The sequence below is a fragment of the Patiria miniata genome, unplaced genomic scaffold (assembly GCF_015706575.1).
Source record: "Patiria miniata isolate m_02_andy unplaced genomic scaffold, ASM1570657v1 HiC_scaffold_20, whole genome shotgun sequence".
Lineage (NCBI taxonomy): Eukaryota > Metazoa > Echinodermata > Asteroidea > Valvatida > Asterinidae > Patiria > Patiria miniata.
Genome location: NW_024037059.1, coordinates 36,659,508 through 36,682,789, shown reverse-complemented (window position 1 = coordinate 36,682,789; position 23,282 = coordinate 36,659,508). Strand labels below are relative to the sequence as shown.

General features: G+C 41.4%; 1 protein-coding gene across 5 annotated transcripts in view; it reads right to left on the bottom strand.

Moving 5' to 3' along the window:
- Positions 1 to 23,049, bottom strand: part of LOC119728934 (mediator of DNA damage checkpoint protein 1-like) — a 45,555-nt gene extending 22,506 nt beyond the window's left edge. For 4 of the 5 annotated variants that reach the window (XM_038201379.1, XM_038201381.1, XM_038201382.1 and 1 more), the window contains exons 1-5: positions 22,937 to 23,049; positions 16,763 to 16,877; positions 15,547 to 15,663; positions 14,102 to 14,194; positions 11,775 to 11,873 (exon numbers count right to left, since the gene is read on the bottom strand). In XM_038201379.1, coding sequence (XP_038057307.1) covers positions 11,775 to 11,873; positions 14,102 to 14,194; positions 15,547 to 15,663; positions 16,763 to 16,858 — 405 coding nt within the window. In that variant the 5' untranslated portion in view covers positions 16,859 to 16,877; positions 22,937 to 23,049. Of the gene's footprint in view, positions 1 to 11,774; positions 11,874 to 14,101; positions 14,195 to 15,546; positions 15,664 to 16,762; positions 16,878 to 22,839; positions 22,860 to 22,936 lie in introns of those variants that run through there. The other variant, XM_038201380.1, reaches the window with a different exon arrangement.
- Positions 23,050 to 23,282: the final 233 nt, after the last annotated feature.

Below are 23,282 nucleotides of genomic sequence, written 5' to 3'. Positions count from 1 at the left end.
AATCTTCCTATAAACAGACGGCTGTCCTGCGCCTCTGTGTGAGCCATTCCGCCTGATTAAGCTTATTGTAAGTAGCCAATAAAAAACAAAGACAGCTCTCGTAGTGATGGGTACAAATGAAGTGGAAGTGAAGAATTCCACAGTATGCATGTTTCTGCATGGCAGAACCAACCAAAAAAACCTAGTACGTAGTGGCCATTTCTGACATTTTCTCCGACATCATCCAATTACCTAAAAGAATGTACTGACTACAGCATGTAATTTCCAAAAGTGCATAAATATCATCAGTGGGCATTCATACACAATGTACATGTACATGTGTAGCTTCAAACGGACATATCTCAACAGTGGCTTGGAAGTTCTTGGAAACAACCGCCGCACTTTTGAGATAAAACACTTCTGGTTTCAGTGCGTTTCATTTTTCGGGTTTTAATGCATCATGGAATCAGCACGCCTCATTTTCGCACTGCTTCTCTTTCAAGTTGAGTTTGCTGCCAGATACGACGGATGCGTGGTCTCCATTGGAGGGGCGTGTCCTCCTACTTAGCACAAGTGGGGGGATAAATGCTACAAAGCAATTGTTCTTGCAAGACCTTAGACAGGAGGCTCTCCTAGATCCTGTGTCACTGTGTGAGGCATTACACCTGATTAAGCTTATTCTAAGTAGCCAATAAAAAACAGTCAGCTGTCGTTGTATTGGGCACAAATGAATTGGAAATGTACATTTTGTAGGGTTGTTATAAAGCAAGTGCTGTCTGGCTTCATTAGGAGAAATCCAATCTGCATGTTTCTGCATGACAGAACCAACTTCATAAAAAAGCTAGCATAGTACAGGTTGGTGGCCATTTCTGACATTTCTCCGACGTCATCCAATTATTTAAAAGGATGAGCCGATTACGGTTGGTAATTTCAAAAGTGCGTGAATATTATCAGTGGGCGTCCATACACGATGTGCATATGTACATGTAGCTTCAAACTGAAAATTTTCAACCGTCGCCTGGGAACAACCGCTGCCGTTCTTTTTAGAAAAACCCTTTCCAGGTTTGAGTGCGTTTCATGCCGTCATGGATTCAGCACGCCTCATTTTTGCACTACTTCTCTTTCAAGTTGAGTTTGCTGCCGGATCTGACGGATGCGCGGTCTCCATTGGAGGGGCGTGTCCTCCTACTTGGCACAAGTGGGGGGACAAATGCTACAAAGCCACGGCGGGGGATTTGACCTGGGCCGAGGCAGTGCAGGAGTGTGTTCTGATGGGAGGGGTGATGGCCGTTCCGCGGTCTCACAGTGAGACTAAATTCTTGGCCACCTTTAGTTTGCCGCAGGAAGACAATGTGTATGCGGGTTTCTGGATCAACTGCAACGATATTCAACAGGAAGGTGAGTTTGCTTTTCTTTCATTGAATTAATTGAAATTGTACAATGTATTGTACATAATTTGAGCTTGAATTGGAGGACACCCTGTAGTCCAAGCCTACTAGTACTACAGTACATATGTGATGCAATCAAGCTAAATGCGTCGTTTGTCAGGAATTTTCATTTGGAGATACAGGCCAAAACAGGGCCACTTCATCACATCACTTCATCACATCTCTTGGTGTTTCAACTTCCATAATTTTTGAACTAAAGATGGTATCAGCATGCGGCTTTCACAGCAGTAATGCTGAGATTGTGCTCTTTTCCAATCTGTAATAAAAAAAAATTGACCAGGGTCGACAAACGACTCATGTAGCTTGATCGCATCACATATATTGTTGATGTACCCTAACGTGGCGCGGCCCCTAACGCGGCGCACTTTGATTTTTCGCCTGTAGCACCTACCTACAGCAAAAGTTTTAACTGAAATTTCACGGAAAGAGAAATTTCATCAAGTTCTAAACACTCCTGTTCATAAATCGCGAGTTTATTTACCCGTAACAAAGCTAGAAGAAAAATTTATTTTGGCGTGATTTTCCGACTTTATTTTCAAGCGCAAAGTGAACCCTTTGAAAATCCCCCGACAAATAAGAAATTAATTTTCTGACAAACATCTGGCTGGGTATGTAAGTAGGGATAATAATTATTTATCCGAATTTATCAAGTTTACAGAAATTCTTAAATGTTAATTTGGAATTTTCCGAGATTTATTCAAGTGCGCCACGTTAGGGAACACTCCGCCAATTTGTGCCCAATTTCCGGACGCCACCGTTTTTGAATTTCGGATTAAATTTTATGAAACTGAAGTTGTTCACCGAGGTTAAATAGCAAGCATTAATAAGGTTAAAAGAACCAGTATTTTACTGCATGAATTTGAGGTTTGTCAACAAAGAGGTTTGGCAACACTACACGAAGAAAATCTGGTAAGCTTCAAAGTGCGCCACGTTAGGAAACACGACTATACTGTATCCACTTTCCTCTTACAGGCGTCTGGGTGTGCAAGGAGGGTGCAACCACGCTAGATGTCGACAGCCTTAGTCAGTGGTACCCCGGAGAGCCAAATAATGCTGACGGCGAAGACTGCGGCCAGGTGTGGCTGATTAATCTTAAATGGAATGACACACCATGCACACTTCTGCGGATGTCAGCAGTATGCAAAAAGCCTGCCAGCCAAATGCTGCATTTTTAACGGGCGCATGCAATGTGATTTTTTTTTAATGCGATCCCGGGAAATGCACCTTTGTGCCATTCAAATCTGAACTACAGATCGAATGTTCAGTCAGTAATATTCCTGCAAACATGTCAGCATTTCCATCGTCTTTATCATTTTTCAATGACTGATCTATCATTTTCAATGACTGTGCTGATCTACGGAGTTGACAAACTCAGTTGCCATAGAAATAAGGAACTGGATGGGATTTTCCACGTGTTTCTCCCACAAGTTTTTTGCAGGTTTTTCACCCCTTCCCGTTATCAGCGAATCATTAGGCCAAAAAAAAAAAGTCTCCGGTTTCTGGTATGCGCGCGCGTCGCCGTAGCCATGCGCGTCGGCAAAATGAAAAAGTTTTTTTTTCAATAAAAGATGATGTCTCAAAACCGCCAAACTCACTGGTTTGACTGGAATCCTGCTGCTGCACAATTTTAACGTGTTTTTAGATGGGGTTATAATGGAGAATAAGCTTTACATGTATGTGGCCTCTCTGGACTCCCATATATTTGCACTAAGTTTAGTCGGGCACCATTTGCAGTCATCAGCCGACATTTGAAGCAAAAAAAAACAGGTAAAAAAAAAAAAAAAGCCGCGTCGCCGCACCACTTTTTGGACAAGCTCCATACCAGAAACCGGAGACTTTTTTTTTGGCCTTAGCCTTAATTTTTTGATTGCACAAATTTATAGACGCATTTTTTTGTGTTTACTCAATTCACCTTTAGTAAGCCTTGTTTAGCGATGGTGTTTAATAGTTGTAATAGTTTTAAAATATAACATTTGTTTAATACTTATGCGTCAATTATAACTTTTGAAATGTAAAAATCAGGGACCCTACATGAACGTATGCCACTTGGCTTTAATTTGTTACCATGGTTACCTCGATCTCAAAATGCTGTGATCAGAAGTTGACATATTTTATTTGAATGATTTAATAACTTTTTCAAGATTATAAAATGTGTTATATGACTTTCATGGGAGAAGCATTGTAATGCATTGAGCAGTAAGCCTATTATAAAAACAAAATAATGATCAAGAAACAACCCTCTTTTCAATTTTAATTAATAATTGGAGCACCTTCGGAGATGGAATATCTTCTGGACAGTGTCTGTATATGATGTGTCACTCTTCAACATGGAACATGTGTACATGTAGGACTTTTGATGTTCCGTTTGAGGTAATCCTAATCGAGTATTAAACCCAAACATACTTTTTGTGACAAAGTCAGAACAGCTGCACATTATCGGGGGGGGGGGGGGGGGGGAATCAAAACAGCCCCAGCTCTGTCAATTGATGTCAATTTTGTTCTCATAGAAATTAATTACAAATAATGCGAACCCCCCCCCCCCCCCCCCCCCCCGACAAAGGAAAAAATTATATTGGCAATAATGTCCGCCTATGCACAAAATAGGGATATAGAGCCAGCTTGATTAGGGGGTATTTAACACTATTCTGTAATAAAGTGTTAATAATCGTCGGATTTGAACAGCGCCCCCATTGAAAGTATGGTACGTACCCTCCCCTTGATTTTATAGCTCAATGATTTTACGGAGGCCAAGTGTCCAAACAAACAAAACCTGTCTACATTTCAACAATGAATTTGCTGATTTGCGGATTTTTGTTTTGTACAGAACCTATTGAATTCCTGTTGTCTTCTCTGTATCTCTTTCATGTCATGGGTAATGTAGGATTAGCTGCAAAAATCACACTTTTATTTCAAAGGGCAATTTGTTTAGTGAATCTTAAAAATGGAATATATGTAATAATGTCATTTTTCAAACACACACATTTTTTTTTACAAGGACATTTTTTGAAAAGTGAATTTACTTTGGAGTTGGGACCATGTTCAATGCAATTCTAAATGCACAGTTCTCATCAGCACTGTAAAATTAAACTTGTGTTCCCTCGTGTTCTTTCAATTTTTTTTCTATTAATAAATTTTCAACTTGTATGTTCTATTCCAACTTGCCTGTTTTATTTTCTATTTTTTTTTAACGTCTGTAAATGTAATCCTCCGAGAAAATATTTCTTTTTTGGGGGGCACAAACATTTCCGCGAGAACAGAATATTGTCTGGCAGCCCATAATTTGAAATAGTAAAGTAATAATTCTTATATTTATAACTAAACACTCAAAACTTAATAATTTTTGTATTGCTGGAAAAATAGACGTTTAGAGAAGGAATTTTTTTTTTCAGGATGAAACTATAATTACAATGATCAACATTTCATCTAAATACTGTTCAAACTCTCCAATGTTGTCTACAAAAGCGCACATTGATATTTGCTGATGAATATCGAAATGTCTTTACAACTCACCAGACACAACATCTATAAAGATTGATGGTGAGTATTGATACAAAAGCAAATATAATATTGCAATCTGTTGTACACTATCATTGGTTCAAGGATTGAATCTGTCTATACCTGGATATTGATTCTTTTTCAATCTCGTGTTTTTACAATAATCTAAATACCGGTACCGACCTTTTCTTCATTTCTTTAAAGTTTTCAGAGAGTGACACATGTGTATTGAGTACAGCATTCACGCACGCATATACATGTACCGTACATGTGAACCAAAATCTATCTCCCTTGCATTAATTATCCAACATCACAGTAAAAACAGACATGACTGCAGCCAATCACAACATCCAAAATGCTTGAGACTTGGACCAATCAGAATCCCGAATCCGGAAAAAAAGTCGCAGCGATCACACTGTGGCATGCTATCTGCTCCACAGTGCGGTAGTTTCCAGTTCATAGCGAACAAATCCTTTCTCCACATGGTCCCGTCGTGTTCTTCCAAGACACAGACAAAAACGCTTGGAAATGGCCAAATCTGTTCACGTGCTCCCCCTCCTTTTTGTGGTGCTGGCCCCCAACTTCATCGGAGCGGAACCCGCATGCAGCTGCGGTGAGCTCTGCCCAACGGGCTGGACGCAGTGGGGAGGGCACTGTTACCTCAAGATCGCCGACAGGACCTGGCAAGAAGCCATCGAGGAGTGTCACCAACTGGAGAGCTTCATGGCCACGCCCCACTCCAAGGAAGAAAATGACTTCCTCTTCGGCATGCACAAACATTTCTGGATAAACTGCATGGATATCTACAAGGAAGGTTTGTACAATTTTTTTGTTCATGGGGAAGGGGATGGGGGGGGGGGTGGAGGGGTTTATCAAATTTCCCCCCCGAGATCAGATTCAGCACGTTGATCAGAGATGCGTGGCTATACCCCCCATCTTCCCCCTCCCCCCATTTGTTTTGTTTGTCGCTACGCCACAGTCCATGCAACAAAGATCCAGAGTTGTAACGAGTCACTGAATTTTGTGACTCGAGTCGAGTCGAGTCGTTAGGTGAAGAAAGTCGAGTCAAGGCGAGCAACAGCGTGTGGTCGAGTGGAGTAGAGTCAAAACAAATTTATGCTTGAGTCCATTCGAGTCTCTGATATCTGAACACCATCTACTAAATTACAGAATGGAAGGAGAAACACAAGGCACCACTTTATTATGAAGATCCAAAGACTTAAAATTTCCTGCATGATACCCAACAGACAGCTTCCGCTGGACGTACCAGTTCTGGTAGCTTTTTATTTTGTCCGGAGTGGAAAAAGTGGTGACTTCTTTACAGAAAAAAGTTCAAAATGCCAAAATAAATCTACACTAAAGTAGTAAAACATTGACTTCTTTTGAATTAATCACATTTCATCGAAATTTTCTTTTGTGAGGTGGTACACATTGTACATGACATACCAGTATACATGTATTTACAGTGATAAAAGCCGGGGGTGGCTGCCAAAATTTGCGATGAGGGCCACTTCATAATTGAATGGGCAGGGGGAAACACTGTTCAAGTACTGCAGGCATGCAACTTGGAAGAAAGGAAAAACGAGGAAACTTCAATCTTTACAAGACTTTGTACAGTGATTTTCAATTTTGAATGGCATAAGTGTGAAGTGAAAAACGAGGAAATCAGCTGATCCGAGGAAAAGTTGCATGCCTGGTTCTGAGCATTGTAAAGCGAAACACACAGTGGATCAAGACAAGCTATTTGATTGATTTTCAAGGGGAATGGGACTGCTGTGACGGTAAGAAAACGGACTTCACCAACTGGGACAAAGGGGAGCCCAACAACGACCACGACGAGGACTGCGCCATGGTGCAGACCTCCGGGACATGGAACGACCTCGACTGCAAAGAGAAGGCCAAAAGCTTCTGCAAGAAACCCGTCGAGTGCCTCCATTGAAAAAAGATTAGCACCACATCTGCAGAAAGATAATCCGCGGGCAAAGCACCCAATCTCTATTGCTCAGTTGCTATGCTTGCTCAGTCTGAACCCATCAGAAATTCAGGTTACGATGAACATTATAGACTATTTCATTGAACCTTAAAGGGAAAATACAACATTTGCAAACATCGAAAAATAAAACTAATAAAAGTTGTTACGAAATACCTTACTAGGATGTTGGTAAATGACATGCTAAAGCATCCTGTAAAATTATGGCACCTGGTGTGAAGCCGTTTTCAAGAAAATGGTATATTCGTATACATTTCCAACGCTGGTCGGCCGACCACCGTTGGAAAAACCTAACTATTTTTCAATGACTGCTCCAAATTTACCATTTTTTTAGTCTAAATTTTTTTTTGCTAGCTATTGGTTCCATGTTCATGAACGGGTGCAGGCCAGCTAGACTGGTTCCCTTACCTTACAATTTTCCGGTATTTTTGATCCATTTTATCTTTAGTGGAGTCAGGGAACCAGACTACTTGAATATTTTTGTTTTTCTTGGTTTTTCCAGCATTTTCGAACACAAAACGTCAAACGTGTCAGTGCAACATTATTTGATCTATTATACTAACCCCCCAAATAGTTCATTTCTGAAAATTACAGCAAAAGCCAATGATGTACATTCCCTTTAACCACGCCCAACTCTTCAAGATCCAGATGAAACTGGCCTATGGGGAAAACCAATTGGGAAATAGGCTGAACAAAAATCCATTTCTGAATTCTGGGCTGCGCCACAGTTACACCAAGACGTACCAGGTACATTATGTACCGGTGCAATAAACTTTGTGCCCAATTTCCACACACTGCCTCCTGTTTTCATTTTAGATCCAAACAACATTTCGATGTGAAAAATGTTCAGTGTTTTCATAAAATTATAAAACCTGAATTAAGGTAAGAGTTTACTGATGTCATCAAACAAGTCCACTTTTTACTTGAAAACATGAAGAATGTCGAGAAAAAAAAAGTCTGAGACGACAACTCCACTATAACAGTCAACCTGTTGAAAAGTCCATTACATGCATTTGTTTACTTGGAATATTAAACACGAAGCCGTAATACGAAGCCGTATGTTGCGAATCAAAGGAATTCTTGAAATAAAAGTGACATTATACGTGTACGCAAGAATGGTAATAAATGACACAAGATCTATAAACTGATGGATTATAATCATCAATCAAACAAGTGCAGAAATAACAAAAACGGAACTCAGAACCGTAATCAACTTTATTGAGCACTTTCTTATCAATGCATTGTGGTTTTTGGAATGAACATATAAATCATCTACAAAACTATCTCAATTGTTATCATGCATATGACTTTTATCAACACTTCCCATAATGAGTAACACTTTGAAGGGAGGGTTTATTTTTTTTTGGGGGGGGTCAAAATGAAGAGAACAAGGTTCTGTTTTTCTTCCATGAATACTCAAACAGTTATGGTTAGAGATGGTAACAAATCAATGCAAGACTCCCTGACCAATCACAGAGCGGCATACCACCTACATATATGCATGGTTTGACCAATCAGAGCTTAAATCAGAGACATCAGGTGACCAAGGTCCAATAGGCAAGCAGGAGGGAACGAAGGACAAACCTTTGCCAGTTCTCAGTGAGACAAAGCAATCCAAACAAGAAAACACTTGGCGTACATGTACATGTAGCGCACAGTTGGTCCATGCGCAACTCTTCGTCCATTTGCACTGAAGCATGGCCAAGTTTCTCTTGGAAGCATTTCTGCTCATACTGATTACTGGAGCGTATCTAACCCATGCGGAGGACACATGCCCCTGTGGAGGGGTCTGCCCCGAAAGTTGGAGGGAGTGGGGCGGCCACTGCTACCTCAAGATCTCAGGCCGGACCTGGCAGGCAGCGATTGCGGAGTGCCACCAACTGGACAGCTACATGGCCGTGCCGCACTCCAAGGAAGAAACAGACTTCCTACAGTCCATCAAAAACTATTTCTGGATAAACTGCATGGACATCTACAAGGAAGGTGTGTAATAAAGGACAACATTTTCTTTCTAGAATCCGGTTGTATCAATGCCAAATTAGAGCCTTGCATTTTGTTAAATTACACTGTCCATTCATATCAGATTAGGTTTTGTACATCAAAAGCACATCAAAAGCACATATGGCAAATTGAATAAAGTACATGTACATCATTAACCCCCCTATGGAAACATGCATTGTCAGCCTGGTTATTACTTGGGTCAATATTGGTGAAGACCCCCATTGGTTTGTACACAGTTTGCCAGGAGGTGAGATACAAACATTTTGACCATTGGTGACCTCTTAAATAGTACAAGGGTTAATATACGTGCTTTAAAGCGTAAAAGGCGTTTTTACGAGAGCTTACTTTTGGGGTACTCACACAAAGGGAACAATGGTACCCCATAAGGCGGTCTTTGTCTAACCGTACCCCAGAAGGGAAATGTTAAAGAGAGATAAACACAGACTTTTGATCGTGCGAGCAGATTTCCATAGTTAACCCTAACCTTCCCAAATCCTCCCAAATCCTCTTCGCAAGATGGAGGATGTTGCAGGATTGAGGCTATCCGCTCCGTTCACAAGTACCCCCTCACCAGCAAAGAAGGAACAGTTGGGGGTGACCGACCGACGCCATCTTGCCTGACTGCAATTTTGTCGCGGCCGTACCACTGCGTGTACATAGTACAAATCCCATGGTGTACGTGCGTCACACACAAGGAACGGTGCGCGTCAACCAGCTAAATGTCCCGCCCATGGGACGTCGTTGCTAGGTAAAAGGGCGCCCTCTTTCGTTAGCGCACGGAGCCCATAATGGCAAAAGCGTGTGGCTGATTTCGTAGGATGCACTGTGTCAAGATCTTACGCCGGACCTTGTGTTGTTATTGATCAGCCGTACCGGTACACACTTTTAGGCCTAGATTATACTTGAAATCCTCCGCACTGCTCCGGGATACCACTTGGCTCTGCCTCGATATAATGAACAGTGAGTGCCGGAGGATTTTGCAGGATTGGCGCAGTGGTCATCCCTCTATGGATCACTTTCAAGAAATAATGGAGGATTTTGCAGGATTGAGGCAACATGTACATCCTAGCAAAAATGCCTGGAGATCCCGTTAGCTTGGTGGTTGAGTGGTAAGATATCTGCACTAGAAAGCAGGAGGTCATGGGTTCGAGTCCCACCCGAGCGATTTTTTTCCAACTTTCACTCGGGAGGTAACACACTGAGTATACAGTGTTTAAACGTCGGTGAAGGGCAAAACCTAATTTGATTTAGTGCCTGGAGAGTTAGGGTTAAAAAAGCCATGAAATTGAGCACTCTTGTCCCTTTTAATACAGGGGAGTGGGAGTGCTGTGATGGCACCAAGACAGACTACAGGAATTGGGGGCCCGGAGAGCCTAACAACTCAGGCAATGAAGACTGTGCTACGGTGCAATCCAGCGGCCGATGGAACGACATCAACTGCAAAGCAATCGTATCCAGCTTCTGCAAGAAACCTGCCGAGTGCCTGCACTGAAGTTTTACAAATCCAAACTGACAATATATTTCTGTCCGCGATGGACAAACGTGGATAGGCGGGGAAATTTGTCAAATACATCATGTACACGTATGCTTGCTAACTGTAGATCTCATTTATATTGATTACTTGGAACACTCAAATGCTATGACTTTGCAATAAATTGAAAGGATGCTGAAAAAAAGAAAGAATGAACTTGGTCCCATTTCCACTTCCCCACGTCAGTGCGCCAAACCACTTCGCCCTATCATCACTTTGGCCAGTTGCCACTTCACCCTTTTGCCTTTTTTTGTTTGCTTTAATTACTGCAGAAGAAAATCTCAAAAACTTTTGAAATCTTGTTTGATACATGTACCGGTACATGTAATAACCATTAACAAACATGTACAAGCTGATCAAACTATGCATGCTGTCTCAAATAGTTGATATTTTAATTGAATGAAGAAAATTGTTCCGCATATCGATATAAAGTACACAGCTCAGAAGCAAATAAACTATGTAAATTTTAAAGGAAAACAAATGATGAAATAGCAAGTAGAAAAAGTCTCGTACACAAGTACCTAGGCCAACATGCTTATAATGTGATCCGGAAGAGCAACTCGGGAAATTAACTAGAGCTGCATCATAAGCGTTGACACTACGATCTGAAACTCTTACCAAAATCATTTTTTGTCTTTTCAAACTTTTCAAAATAATCGACACCCAAGTGACATCCAATCTGGGGGACTCTTTTCAGGATCAATGTTACTTACATTTTGTACATGCATCCTGAGTATACATGTAAATGCAATATTTTGGGGAGATAAACACTTTTGGATATTATTATTAAAATCAAATTCAGTGCACCATTAGATTAAAATGGCGACAGCCATTTTCTGCGGTGGCACCAGGCTCGTGGGAGGCATGCTCAGGTAAATGCACGCACTATAGGGCTACCAAAATACATGCGCGCATCGCCGCATCGTCTTTAAGATCATATGCGGTGCATGTGTGAGCACCCCCTTCAAAAATGACTATTGTTTTGTTCACCCAATTAGTCTATCGGTGTGGGTGGGATTACATCATCAAATGAAAGCATCTATTCATTTTCACAACCAGTTTTCATCGGTTGCGATGAGTTACCATTCAACACTCAGACTCAAGAACCAATGAGTGTTTATATGTAAATTTACATGTAGGTCCGGGAACTAGATAAGGCAATGTAAGATACTCCCAGATGTCTGTGCTCACCCACACGTAGTGACTTCTTTGAGAAGTCAAAAGTCAGGGGGCGGGGGTGAATTGATCGGTCCATTTGCAGGAGGGTAAACCAAAACACCATTCGGACAAGTGACTACAAGGGGACAACGTTTCTCGGGGACAAGCTTACCTTTTGTATCTCTGCCCTGGTGTACTCGCACCGGATGTCACCGAAGAGGAGAGAATCTGGGTCCTGGAGCTCGTAGCGGACAGACGGCTTCAGAAAGAGCTAGGGAGTATAAAAGAGATCCAGGAAACTGTTACTCTGTTGATGCATCTTCGGGAATAACAAATTTCACCTGTGGAGCATATACTCTCTGCTTTCTTAGCATTATGGTTTTCGAGAAATGGCCGATGGCTTCAGAAAAATTCCGAGATTTGGAAACGAAATTGGGCTCTGGTTATTAACAGCCAGTTCAGCCTCATTGTGAAAGCACACAAGAGCATGAACACAGAACGCAAAAAGCATATAGACCCCTCTCATAAACAGCCATCGATTTTGTAGGAAAGTTACAACTGCGTATTCAATGCCATCGGGTGTGTGATCGAGCAATTTCCAAGATGTTCTAAACACGTGTGCATTTCTTCAAGATATTGCGTAGCCAATGTGCGGCACGAAAATTTGACGCCCAACATGCTGATGCACGTGGCAATCTGTAGGAAGTGACGTCATTTGAGAGAGACCTGTTGTGACATCACAGCGAGTACTCATGCTGTGAGTTTTCAAAAGTTGAACCCGTTTCAATAAGCTAATTCAGTATCTCGATGAAGTAGTCCAGGACAAAGGTCATTCAGGATAAAATTGCTGACGCGATGTTATGTGATGTTACGCGAACACCCACTCTGTTGTAGTTAAAGACATAGTCCATCATTTGTAATTTGTGCATTTTGTTCGTTTGAAGCAACAAAAGTGTTTAAAATCTAATGAAGGATAATGAACAACTAACCTGATTAAGTTTCAGCTCAGCTTCAGCTGTGATTTCGAGAAAAACAGCATTCTAGGATCTCAATTTCAAATCAAAAGTTGCTGAATCATGTTTTGAATTGGGCCTGAATTGCAGCTATACGCGATGTCGCACACTGATCCGACGAATTATAGAAACCGCGCGCGCGTGTGCGTCGTGCCAATGCTTGCGCGCGCTTCGCAAAATAACAAAACAAACTACTAATTTAAATTACATACGGTGCGTCTTAAGAAGCACTGTCGGAAAGGCCTTCTTTCGTTGATTACTTCAAAATGACAGTTTGCCAGAAAGAATAATTTCACAGGGAGTTTAGTCCACTTACTTTCTTTCAACCAAGTATGTTTTTTAACAATAATTACGCCAGTTACTTCTCTGAGGGCTGCAAATGATGGACTATAGCTTTAACACGCGAGTGTCATGCGATCATCTCCTTGCGCGTTCATACACCTTCGATGAGCGTTTGATTATCCCAAATGACCTGTGACCAATATCATCATGCACATGCGCAGTTGATATACCAAACTGGCTTATTCTTGCGAATTTTACTGCCGATGTATATGTATGCATTACATGAAGCATGAACCGGTCTTTACACAGGTTGATAGGTTGTTAACGTTTTCCTATTGGACATGTTGGAGTTGTTATGCCCCGACTATGGGCTCCGTGCGCCACCGAAAGAGGGCGCCCTTTTACGTAGCAATGACGTCTAATGGGCGGGACATTTCACTGGTTGACGTGCACCGTTCCTTGTGTGTGACGCACGTACACCAGGGGATTTGTACTATGTACATGCAGTGGCCGCGCTGCGGTAAATGAATTACAGACAGGCAAGATGGCGTCGGTCGGTCACCCCCAACTGTACTTCCTTTGCCGGTGAGGGGGTACGTGTGGACGGAGCGGATAGCAGGCCCCAAACTACAGTTCTGACCAAGATTTGACGGGTCATATACATGTAAGCCCTAGGCTTCAATTCGACCCTCAATTTCAAGCAAGATTATACATGTTATAGCAGTGGCCCCAAACTACAGATGGGACAAATCCAACTATTGTTGGTGCCTTCCCAGCTGTAATTGGGACTAGGTGGAATCGTTCAAACTACAGTTGGGATCTGTGATCTGTTAGCTTCTGTACAAATGCCTGGTGTGGCTATCGCGTACAGCCTCATGGTGTATGTATGAAGATAACTGCCAGAAACTCCGGGGCGAACCCCTTCTCTTAGCGATAAGTGTTTGCTGGGTAACCGCATTATACAACACACGGGACCTACAGCTTTACGTCCCATCCGAAGGACGAAGCAATAATGGTTATTAACCATTATTGCCTTGCTCAAGAGCACAAGTGTCCAGGCCCGGGCTTGAACCCATGCCACTGTTGCCTCTGAAACACCAGAGCACGAGTCCAGTGTTCTTAACCGCTAGGCCATCTCACTCCACTCATAAATGACGTCATCCCACTCAGATGACGCTATAGATGGGGCATTGCAGAGCCTTACCTTTCCCCTTCTAGTCTTGTTCCTGCTTTCTAAATCGTAGATCAGATGAGAGTCTCCCTGTATCTCAATGCACGCGTGCTTCTTGGATAAGGCCTGCAGAACAGTTCAACAAATTCATAATACAATGATTAAACTAGAAAGCACTCAGAGATCGCAAACCTCCGCCAAGGCTTAACCATTCCCGCCATATTGTCAGTTCACCCAAAAGAAATACCGGCACAAATGGTGAAACAGTCCTGAATCCTCCAATTTTGCACACCCACCAGGGAGTTAGGGTTAATGGTGAAGAATCCTTAAAAAAAAATCCTCGATCCACAACCAGATCACTTCCAAAATATTATTCATTTGTATTTGCACCAAGGACCATCCCTAAAAATGTTTTCATCCAAATCTGTCCATAACTTTTTGACTTATCTTGTTAACAGACAAACCAACCAACCAACAAACTAATCAAATCCGATGAAAACATCTTAATGTAATAAGTATTCAAAAATACCTAAGACAGTTTACTCATTCCTATTGGTCGACAGCCCGTCACGTGGGTGGTTTTAAACAGTTGATAAAACACCGGCTGGCTGGTCTTAAACACTTTGACATTGTCTATTTGACCGATTTCAACCCAACTTTGTCAAAAAGTATCAGTAGCCCAGCCCCAACATGTCACATGACCAAACTGGGGTCAAAGGTCATCATGGGATAACTGGGGTCAAAAACTTTCTTTTTTCTTTTACTCAAAACACTACTCCTAGAGATTACATGGCACAATCACGCGACTCATGCATGAACACAAATTCATTGGCCTTTCCGAGATATTTTATGATCAAGCTTGTTTAAAGAGGTTGTTGAATGCTCGAAGACATTTACGGGCATTTTTCGGGTATATGTAGCCTAAGGTGTGATGAAATAAAAACGACTATTGCGTCTGTCATGAAATGAGTACAAACGGTACTTTTGAGAGCTGTTTTTTCAGGTCCTGTTTCGATCCAAACGTGCAATTTGTGTAAAAGTCGTCGTTTGGGGCAGCAAACAAAACATAGTAGATCGCGACGTAATAAACAGGACTCGTTTATACTACCCTGCATCGAGAGTCCTGTTTACTACGTCGCGATTTACTATGTTTAGTAGATCGCGACGTAATAAACAGGACTCGTTTATACTACCCTGCATCGAGAGTCCTGTTTACTACGTCGCGATTTACTATGTTTTGTTTGCTGCCCCCAACGACGACTTTTACACAAATTGCACGTTCGGGTCGAAACAGGACCTGAAAAACAGCTCTCGAAAGTACCTTTTGTAACTCATTTCATGACAGACACAATAGTCGCTTTTATTTCATCACACCTTAGGCTACATATACCCAAAAAATGACGGAAATGTCTTCGAGCATTCCACAACCTCTTTAACACCAATCATCAACCCGAGCTACCGCACGGCTGCCCCTTTACCTTGAGTGGAATGCATATCTGGTTGCTCTCATGTCTACCAATGAAGTTATCGCCCTCGAACACAGGGAACGAGGTTTCGAGGAAACTCTTCTGACTGAAAACTTTCAGGTATCCTACCTGTAAATAAAAGTACGCAAAAACAATAAAAACACTATAAAAGACTGGTCTTTTCTCACATCCCAAGCCTCCAATTCCACTCACTCCCCTTCAAATTGGGGAAAATGCAAAAAATAATCAGCGGTAACGAAACAGATTTACCTCCAGGTTTTATGAGGATTTACAGGGTTTCATGGAGTACCTCATCTCAGAATTGGCAGTTTTTGCATGGATACGAACATTTTATTTTGGCAGAAAATGTGATTCGCGGTAGTGTGAATTCACGGTGCAGAGCGGTGACCGCCATCTTTATTTCTGTGTTGCGAGTTTTCATCCTCGTGGCAATTTTACCACAAAATTTCCCACAAAAATTCAAAACCCGGCTCTCTATTTGTGATGTTTCAATAAGGGAATAAATGTGTGCTCCGGAGGTTTTTATCACTCTGTTTAAGACCGCTTAGAGTCTGGGTGCTGATAATTACCCGAGCCGGAGGCGAGGGTAATTATAAATACCCATCATAAATACCTTTTCGGTAAAAAAATATCAAATAATTCGTTCAAAAAATCCCGATTTTGTTCAACAAGTTCACTTCATGCTTTTTGAAACATCCCTCTAGCAAAATAATGGAGCGTTCAGCTGGAGAGTAAGATGTAAACAACCCTTTTATGGAGATTGACGCGCGCGTAGCATGTTCTGCGCGATGTCACGCAGAACGCACCTGGGGCGTTGCGTTTTGAATTTAGAACTATAAAATTCTGACTCGCTGGTAGTGTTGCGCATGCCTACGTCAGGACTGTGAACGTTCAACCAATGAAACGGTAAGAGGCACTGGATTTTTAGGAGTCCACATTTTATTGTGACCTGGTGACACTGGAAAAGTGTTTAAGACCAGCTAGCCATGTCTTTATCATCTGTTTAAGACCGGCCACATGACCAATAGGAATAGCAAAACTGTCTGAGGTATTTATGAATTGGAGTTTAAACACTGCTAATCAGTTGGGCGATTCCAAAGTGGATTTTAGTTCTTTTATAGGTAAGGAGACCCGCAACAACACCATGCCAATACCGGTTTACAGCTGTTTTTGTTTTTGTTTTGTTTTGCTGGGGAAAAAAACTTACAGGTGGTTTGTTGTCCAGATCCCCCAGATCGTCCGTATCATCGCTGTAGTCATCAAGCGCTATGGCTTGCGTCTGGTCGAAGCCGTCAAAGTCCATCACGCAATGGTACAAATGCCTGCATTTCAAAACAGAAACAAAACGGCTCAAAATACTATGAAAATAACCACTGCCTTATTCTAGGGTTGCTGCCAATAAGACTGTAATGCATGTCACAGACCTAGCTTTCCTACTGTCCTGAAATTCCAGGAACTTTACCATGCTTCGCTGCACGGCTCCCAATGCAGAGCCTAGGGGCAATTTCACGGTTAGTTTCATTACATTTTAATTACAATTACTTTTCGTGTAATTTTGTGTTGGAATTTAGATATGCAAACGTGTGCAAACGAACCTTTTACGGGCAGAAGCCAGATGCATTGCGCTCGGTAACAGAATCGCACTCGGGATACGGGGACCATCGAGTGAACGCTGGGCATGAAGACGACATCCCAATGTTTAAACATTAACACAAGTCGGAAATTTAACGTGTTCACGATCGCGAGGGGAGCTCTCGGAATTGAACGGGAAATTCCACTTTTCATCCGGATCGTAAGTAAACTTCAGTACAACCATCTTAATCATCGATGTCTACTTGTACCTCGGGTGGCGTATCTAGTAATTTGTAGGCCATTTTGAGGGTGAAATCTGATGTTTTGTTGGGCAATGTTGGGTTTTTGGGTCAAGGGCAAAATTGTGTTGCTCGGCATATACGGATTAGCTTGGACCCTACTATCGCCAGACCATGTCCGAATGTTAAAAACGCGATAAGTTGGATCCAAGTTACTCGGACTAGCCCTTTAATCTATGACATAAACCTGCATGTTCTTAATGTGGCCAACTAGTTTGGTAAGTCAAATACTTTAAAAAGTGGAAGTTGTTCCCTTTTTAAACTAGTTATAGGAACTGAGCCAGTAGATACACGATTGCCAAACCTTTGACCCAGCACAGAACATGTCACATAAAATTGATTAATCGGTCATAAGTGCACGCGGGATCCGGAACTAGGCAAAAACATACGGTCATTTGTTGGCGAATTTTCAAACACGAATACATAAACAAACATTCGATGGAATTGGAAGAGTTTATATGACTGTAGTGTGTGAACAAAAACATTCGAAATCACATGGTACAAGTGATGTACCGAGGAGGCAATTTATCTCCCGAGATTTTCTACAAACCGTCCAAACATGTCTTTGTGAGTCAGAAATCTGGCTGAAATTCCTCTGCTAAACGTTTTATCGAAAAGATCTTTGCGTATCAAGAAAAGAAGCTTACATTTTCTTTTTCAGAATGCACTTCCTCAGAAAAAAATTATTGGAGACTAAATCCAAAATAGGTAGGTTTTTTATAGGGGCGCTGTGGCCCAATGGTTAAGGTGTTTGACTCGTGTACCGTGGTACATGGGTTCGAATCCTGATCGTGGGAACATGGTGCTTGTGCTCTTGAGATAGGCACTTTACCATTATTGCTTCGTCCTTCTGATGGGACATAAAGCCATAGGTCCCGTGTGTTGTGTAATGCACGTTAAAGAACCCAGTAACTTATCGCTAAGAGTAAGAGAAGGGGTTTGCCCTGATGTTTCTGGCAGTGGCTGTAATATGCGCCGCAGCACCTTGTAGGCCTATAAAGTTTTGCTATTGTGAGTTTCCTAGCGTTATGCATAAACATAACGCAAGGATCATCCTAGCTAATAAAGTGATACAGTGGGAAACTTGGAACCAGGAACTGAAAACACAACTTGGCCCTCTCCATTTCGACCTATCGTCGGGTCATATAACTCCGTCACAAGCAGGTGAGGTGTTCACAGAGTCATTATTCAACTTTGTCAAAGGAAAACCGGAACTAGTTGAATCAGATAAGCACACGGGGTATGTTTCTCATGACCCCCGAGTACTCACCAATGCCAAAAAGGAAATGAACAAATTGAGGAAAAGAGCGTTTGGAAAAAACAGTACACATGAAAACCGCAAGAGATTCAACGAAGCGAACAGACACTATAGTGCTCTCAAAAAAGTCTTCAAGAAAACCAAAGATCTGAAAAACGTTGAACACGAAGAGAAACTATTTCACAGCAATTTCTACGAATTTGCAAAGCGCCTTACCAAAGGCGAACTGTACAAAGACGTTACCAAGCCATCCTTCACAAAATGTTGTGCAAATGAGTATTATACAAAGAAATACTCCTCCTCAGCCCACTTCATCCACAACGATCTCAACTGGTTCCCTTACATCCGAGTACCCGATGACGGCACGGACTTTAACCTCACACCGGTTCGGCCGAGGGACATCAAATCAGTTCTACAGCACAAGTCATCAAATAAATCCCCTGGCCCGGACAATATCACCTACGGAATTCTGAAAAAGCTACCAGCCACTCATCATTTCCTGGCCACCCTCTTCTCCCGGATCATGCAAGTTGGATCACCGCCAAGATCATGGTCGTGCTGCAAAGTCAGCCTCATCCACAAGAAAGGAGAAGCATCTCTGCCTGAGAACTTCCGTATGATCGCCCTCAACAGCTGCGTAGCCAAAATCTATCACCAGTTACTGTTGCAACGTTTTAATAGGTACCTCATAGACAATGAACTTATCGACACTACTATGCAAAAAGCTTTCATACAAGGTATCAACGGATGCATCGAGCACACACAAACCATGCATGAGCTCATATCTCATGCCAAAGCCAATCAAAAAACACTGCATGTTACATGGTTTGATCTTGCTGATGCATTTGGAAGTGTTCAACACGATCTTATTTATCATGAACTCGAAAGAAACAAGTTCCCTCCCATCATCCAGGCCTATATCAAGAACCTATACAGCAATCTGACAGGCTATGTTAGGGGACCTGGCTGGAATAGTGAAATCTTTCAATTCAAAAAGGGAGTTTTCCAAGGAGATCCCCTGTCACCCATTATCTTTGTAATAGCATTTAACCCCCTGGTACAATACATCAAATCAGAGTTACGTTTTGGGTATACCATAGATGACACTAAATTCATCTGTACCCCATTTGCCGACGACTTTAATCTCATAACCACCAATGTTAAATCGCACCAACGTATAATCAACAACATTGTGTCTCGAGCTCAATCAATGAATCTTATTCTCAAACCCAGCAAGTGCAAATCCTTGTCTCTCTGCAGCGGCAAGCCTACAGAAAAAATCTTCAAAATCAACGATTTTCTGATCCCAACAATTAAAGATGAACCGCACTCATTTTTCGGGTCGATAATAACATTCAGTGGGAAAGCACGCGACACAATGTTCCACATTAAGCAGAAAATTATTTCGTATCTTAACAGAATAGATGAATCTAAAATCCGTGATGAGTACAAACTAAAGGTGTATTGTAACTACCTACTCTCTTCACTACGATTCTGCCTGACTGTTCACGACATAACTAAAACTGATCTAAACACACTCGATCAAAACATCGATAAGTACCTGAAAAAATGGGGAGGACTGCCCAAAAGTGCTACCAATTCCCTCCTCCATTCCAACTCTGGATTAGGGATCAAATCACTCACGTTCTTGTACAGAGAATGTCATGCCCTAGCTCATGCCTCCACAAGAATCAAAGGAGACAATATGGTTAACAAATGTCTAGACTCCAAACTACACCGCGAATCATCCTGGTCTAGAAAATGTTCCGTTACTGCCTATTCAGAAAACGTTCTCCAAAAAGCTCTGAAGGAAATACCGGCCAAAGACAATAGCCCGGGAAAACATTTGCACAAACTCAAAACAGTCATCAAGTCATCCGTAGCAAAGGACATTGCTAATACATGGGATCAAAAAATCAAATCCCTTGCTAAACAAGGCCGTCTCCTAGAACTTATGGAAACGGAAAAATCCAACATCACTTGGAAATCAATAATGTATAATTTACCTCGGAAAATTCTTCGCTTTGGACTCAATGCAATCATAGATACTCTACCAGTCAATACCAATCTCTGCCTCTGGGGTAAGTCAGTTGACACCAAGTGCACACTTTGCACATCCAAGGAAACATTGTTACATGTCCTCAATTACTGCCCAGTAATGCTCAATCAAGGCCGCTACACCTATCGCCACAACAACGTTTTACTGGAAATCTGTAAATCCCTAGACAAAATGTACAACAGCTGCTCTAACCGCAAACTCTTTGCCGATCTCGATGGTAAACACGCTCCTGGCGGCAATACCATCCCGCCATCCATACTACCAACCACACTTAAGCCAGACATTGTCATAACAGACGAACATAACAAAGACATCACCATAGTTGAATTAACGGTACCATTCGAAACTAACATAACTAAAAGCCATGACTACAAAATGCAAAAATATGCCAACCTAACACGAGATTTGCGTGAGATAGGTTTCAACTCCAAACTCATCGCCTTGGAAATAGGAAGTAGAGGCTTCATAGACGAAAACAATAAAACACAAATCCGCTCCCTATTCAATCTGATGACAAAAACCGAAATACGGCAACTCACCACTCACCTGTCAAAAACAGCACTGGTCTCATCCTTCGTAATCTTCTACTCAAAATACAGCCCCGTTTGGATTGATTCTCAAGATTAAGGTATTCTTTCATATCGCCCATCCCACTCATCAATATTCCCTTGACCTAGCCAAGCAATCGTTATTCCCTGGTTTATGCTTTTCTTGTTATGCTTTTCTTGTTATGCTAAATTGTTAATTATTTAATTTGTCAATTTGTCTCTTACTTCTACATTAATTTCTAGTTCCTTGCTTCATTGGCATTTAGACTGTTTCTTTTGATTCGTCTTTCATGTTCATGATGTTCTAGGTTTCCTCCATGTCTTTTGGTTGTTGTTGTTGATTTATGATTAATGAATAAAAGACATGAATTAATAAAAAGGTCTCATATTTCTCATAAACTTTATTTACGTTTCTTTAATAATTGACTATTTCCAGCGCCTTGTGTACCTAATTGTTGGTAGATACGTATGCTATATAACTAGACTCCGTTATTTTTATTATTATTATTTGAAGCAATCCGGAAGTAGGAAAAACCTGGAACTAGGAGTAGGATTTTAGGAAAATGACTGTAATTTACTCTACCTTACCTACTACTCCCTACCCTAGCCTAAGCCTATGATTTAGGAAAAAAATAAAAACTGGAAGTGGAAAAATGGCAATTAACAGTCTAACCGTTACGCGGATGGAAAGATTCCCATATCTATCACTCAGTAATTTTTCTCTTAAATAAACTATCAGCCATCAGAAAGTGATAATATGTCATAAAAAGTCAAATTTAGCAGGGACAAATTTTGAATGTTTACTGAGATTAGAGAAAACGCTCCCACTCATCAATATTCCCTTGACCTAGCCAAGCAATCGTTATTCCCTGGTTTATGCTTTTCTTGTTATGCTTTTCTTGTTATGCTAAATTGTTAATTATTTAATTTGTCAATTTGTCTCTTACTTCTACATTAATTTCTAGTTCCTTGCTTCATTGGCATTTAGACTGTTTCTTTTGATTCGTCTTTCATGTTCATGATGTTCTAGGTTTCCTCCATGTCTTTTGGTTGTTGTTGTTGATTTATGATTAATGAATAAAAGACATGAATTAATAAAAAGGTCTCATATTTCTCATAAACTTTATTTACGTTTCTTTAATAATTGACTATTTCCAGCGCCTTGTGTACCTAATTGTTGGTAGATACGTATGCTATATAACTAGACTCCGTTATTTTTATTATTATTATTTGAAGCGATCCGGAAGTAGGAAAAACCTGGAACTAGGAGTAGGATTTTAGGAAAATGACTGTAATTTACTCTACCTTACCTACTACTCCCTACCCTAGCCTAAGCCTATGATTTAGGAAAAAAATAAAAACTGGAAGTGGAAAAATGGCAATTAACAGTCTAACCGTTACGCGGATGGAAAGATTCCCATATCTATCACTCAGTAATTTTTCTCTTAAATAAACTATCAGCCATCAGAAAGTGATAATATGTCATAAAAAGTCAAATTTAGCAGGGACAAATTTTGAATGTTTACTGAGATTAGAGAAAACGCTTACAACAAGTTTTAAGACCAGTCGATCCCGTAGGGTTTGTGCACAGGATGACAAGTGATGGCCAGATACGGTAATCTTTCCACACGGACCAGCTACATACCTGATTCGACAGTCGACACAGGAGCGTTTAATTCTGCTCACGTGTTGCCGGCTGAAGTAGGCCTAGGCCTACTACCATAACGTACTAATATCGTCTTTATTAAAATTGTTTAAACTTGCACGACATGTCATGTGTGTGGGCAAGCATGCAATTGACTCACGCCCTCTCGATCTCCTGGCCGCGGCCGCTTGCGAATTGCGCAGGTCAGCATGCCGAGGATTCCCGCCCTCTCTTGTTCGCTGGCAGGCCAGTAAAATACGCCGTGGATTCTGCTATTTTGTGGGCCATGAGCATACGCGACGCGACGATCGAGTAGGGCCCTACGAACTTTGAGCTGAGGGTGCTG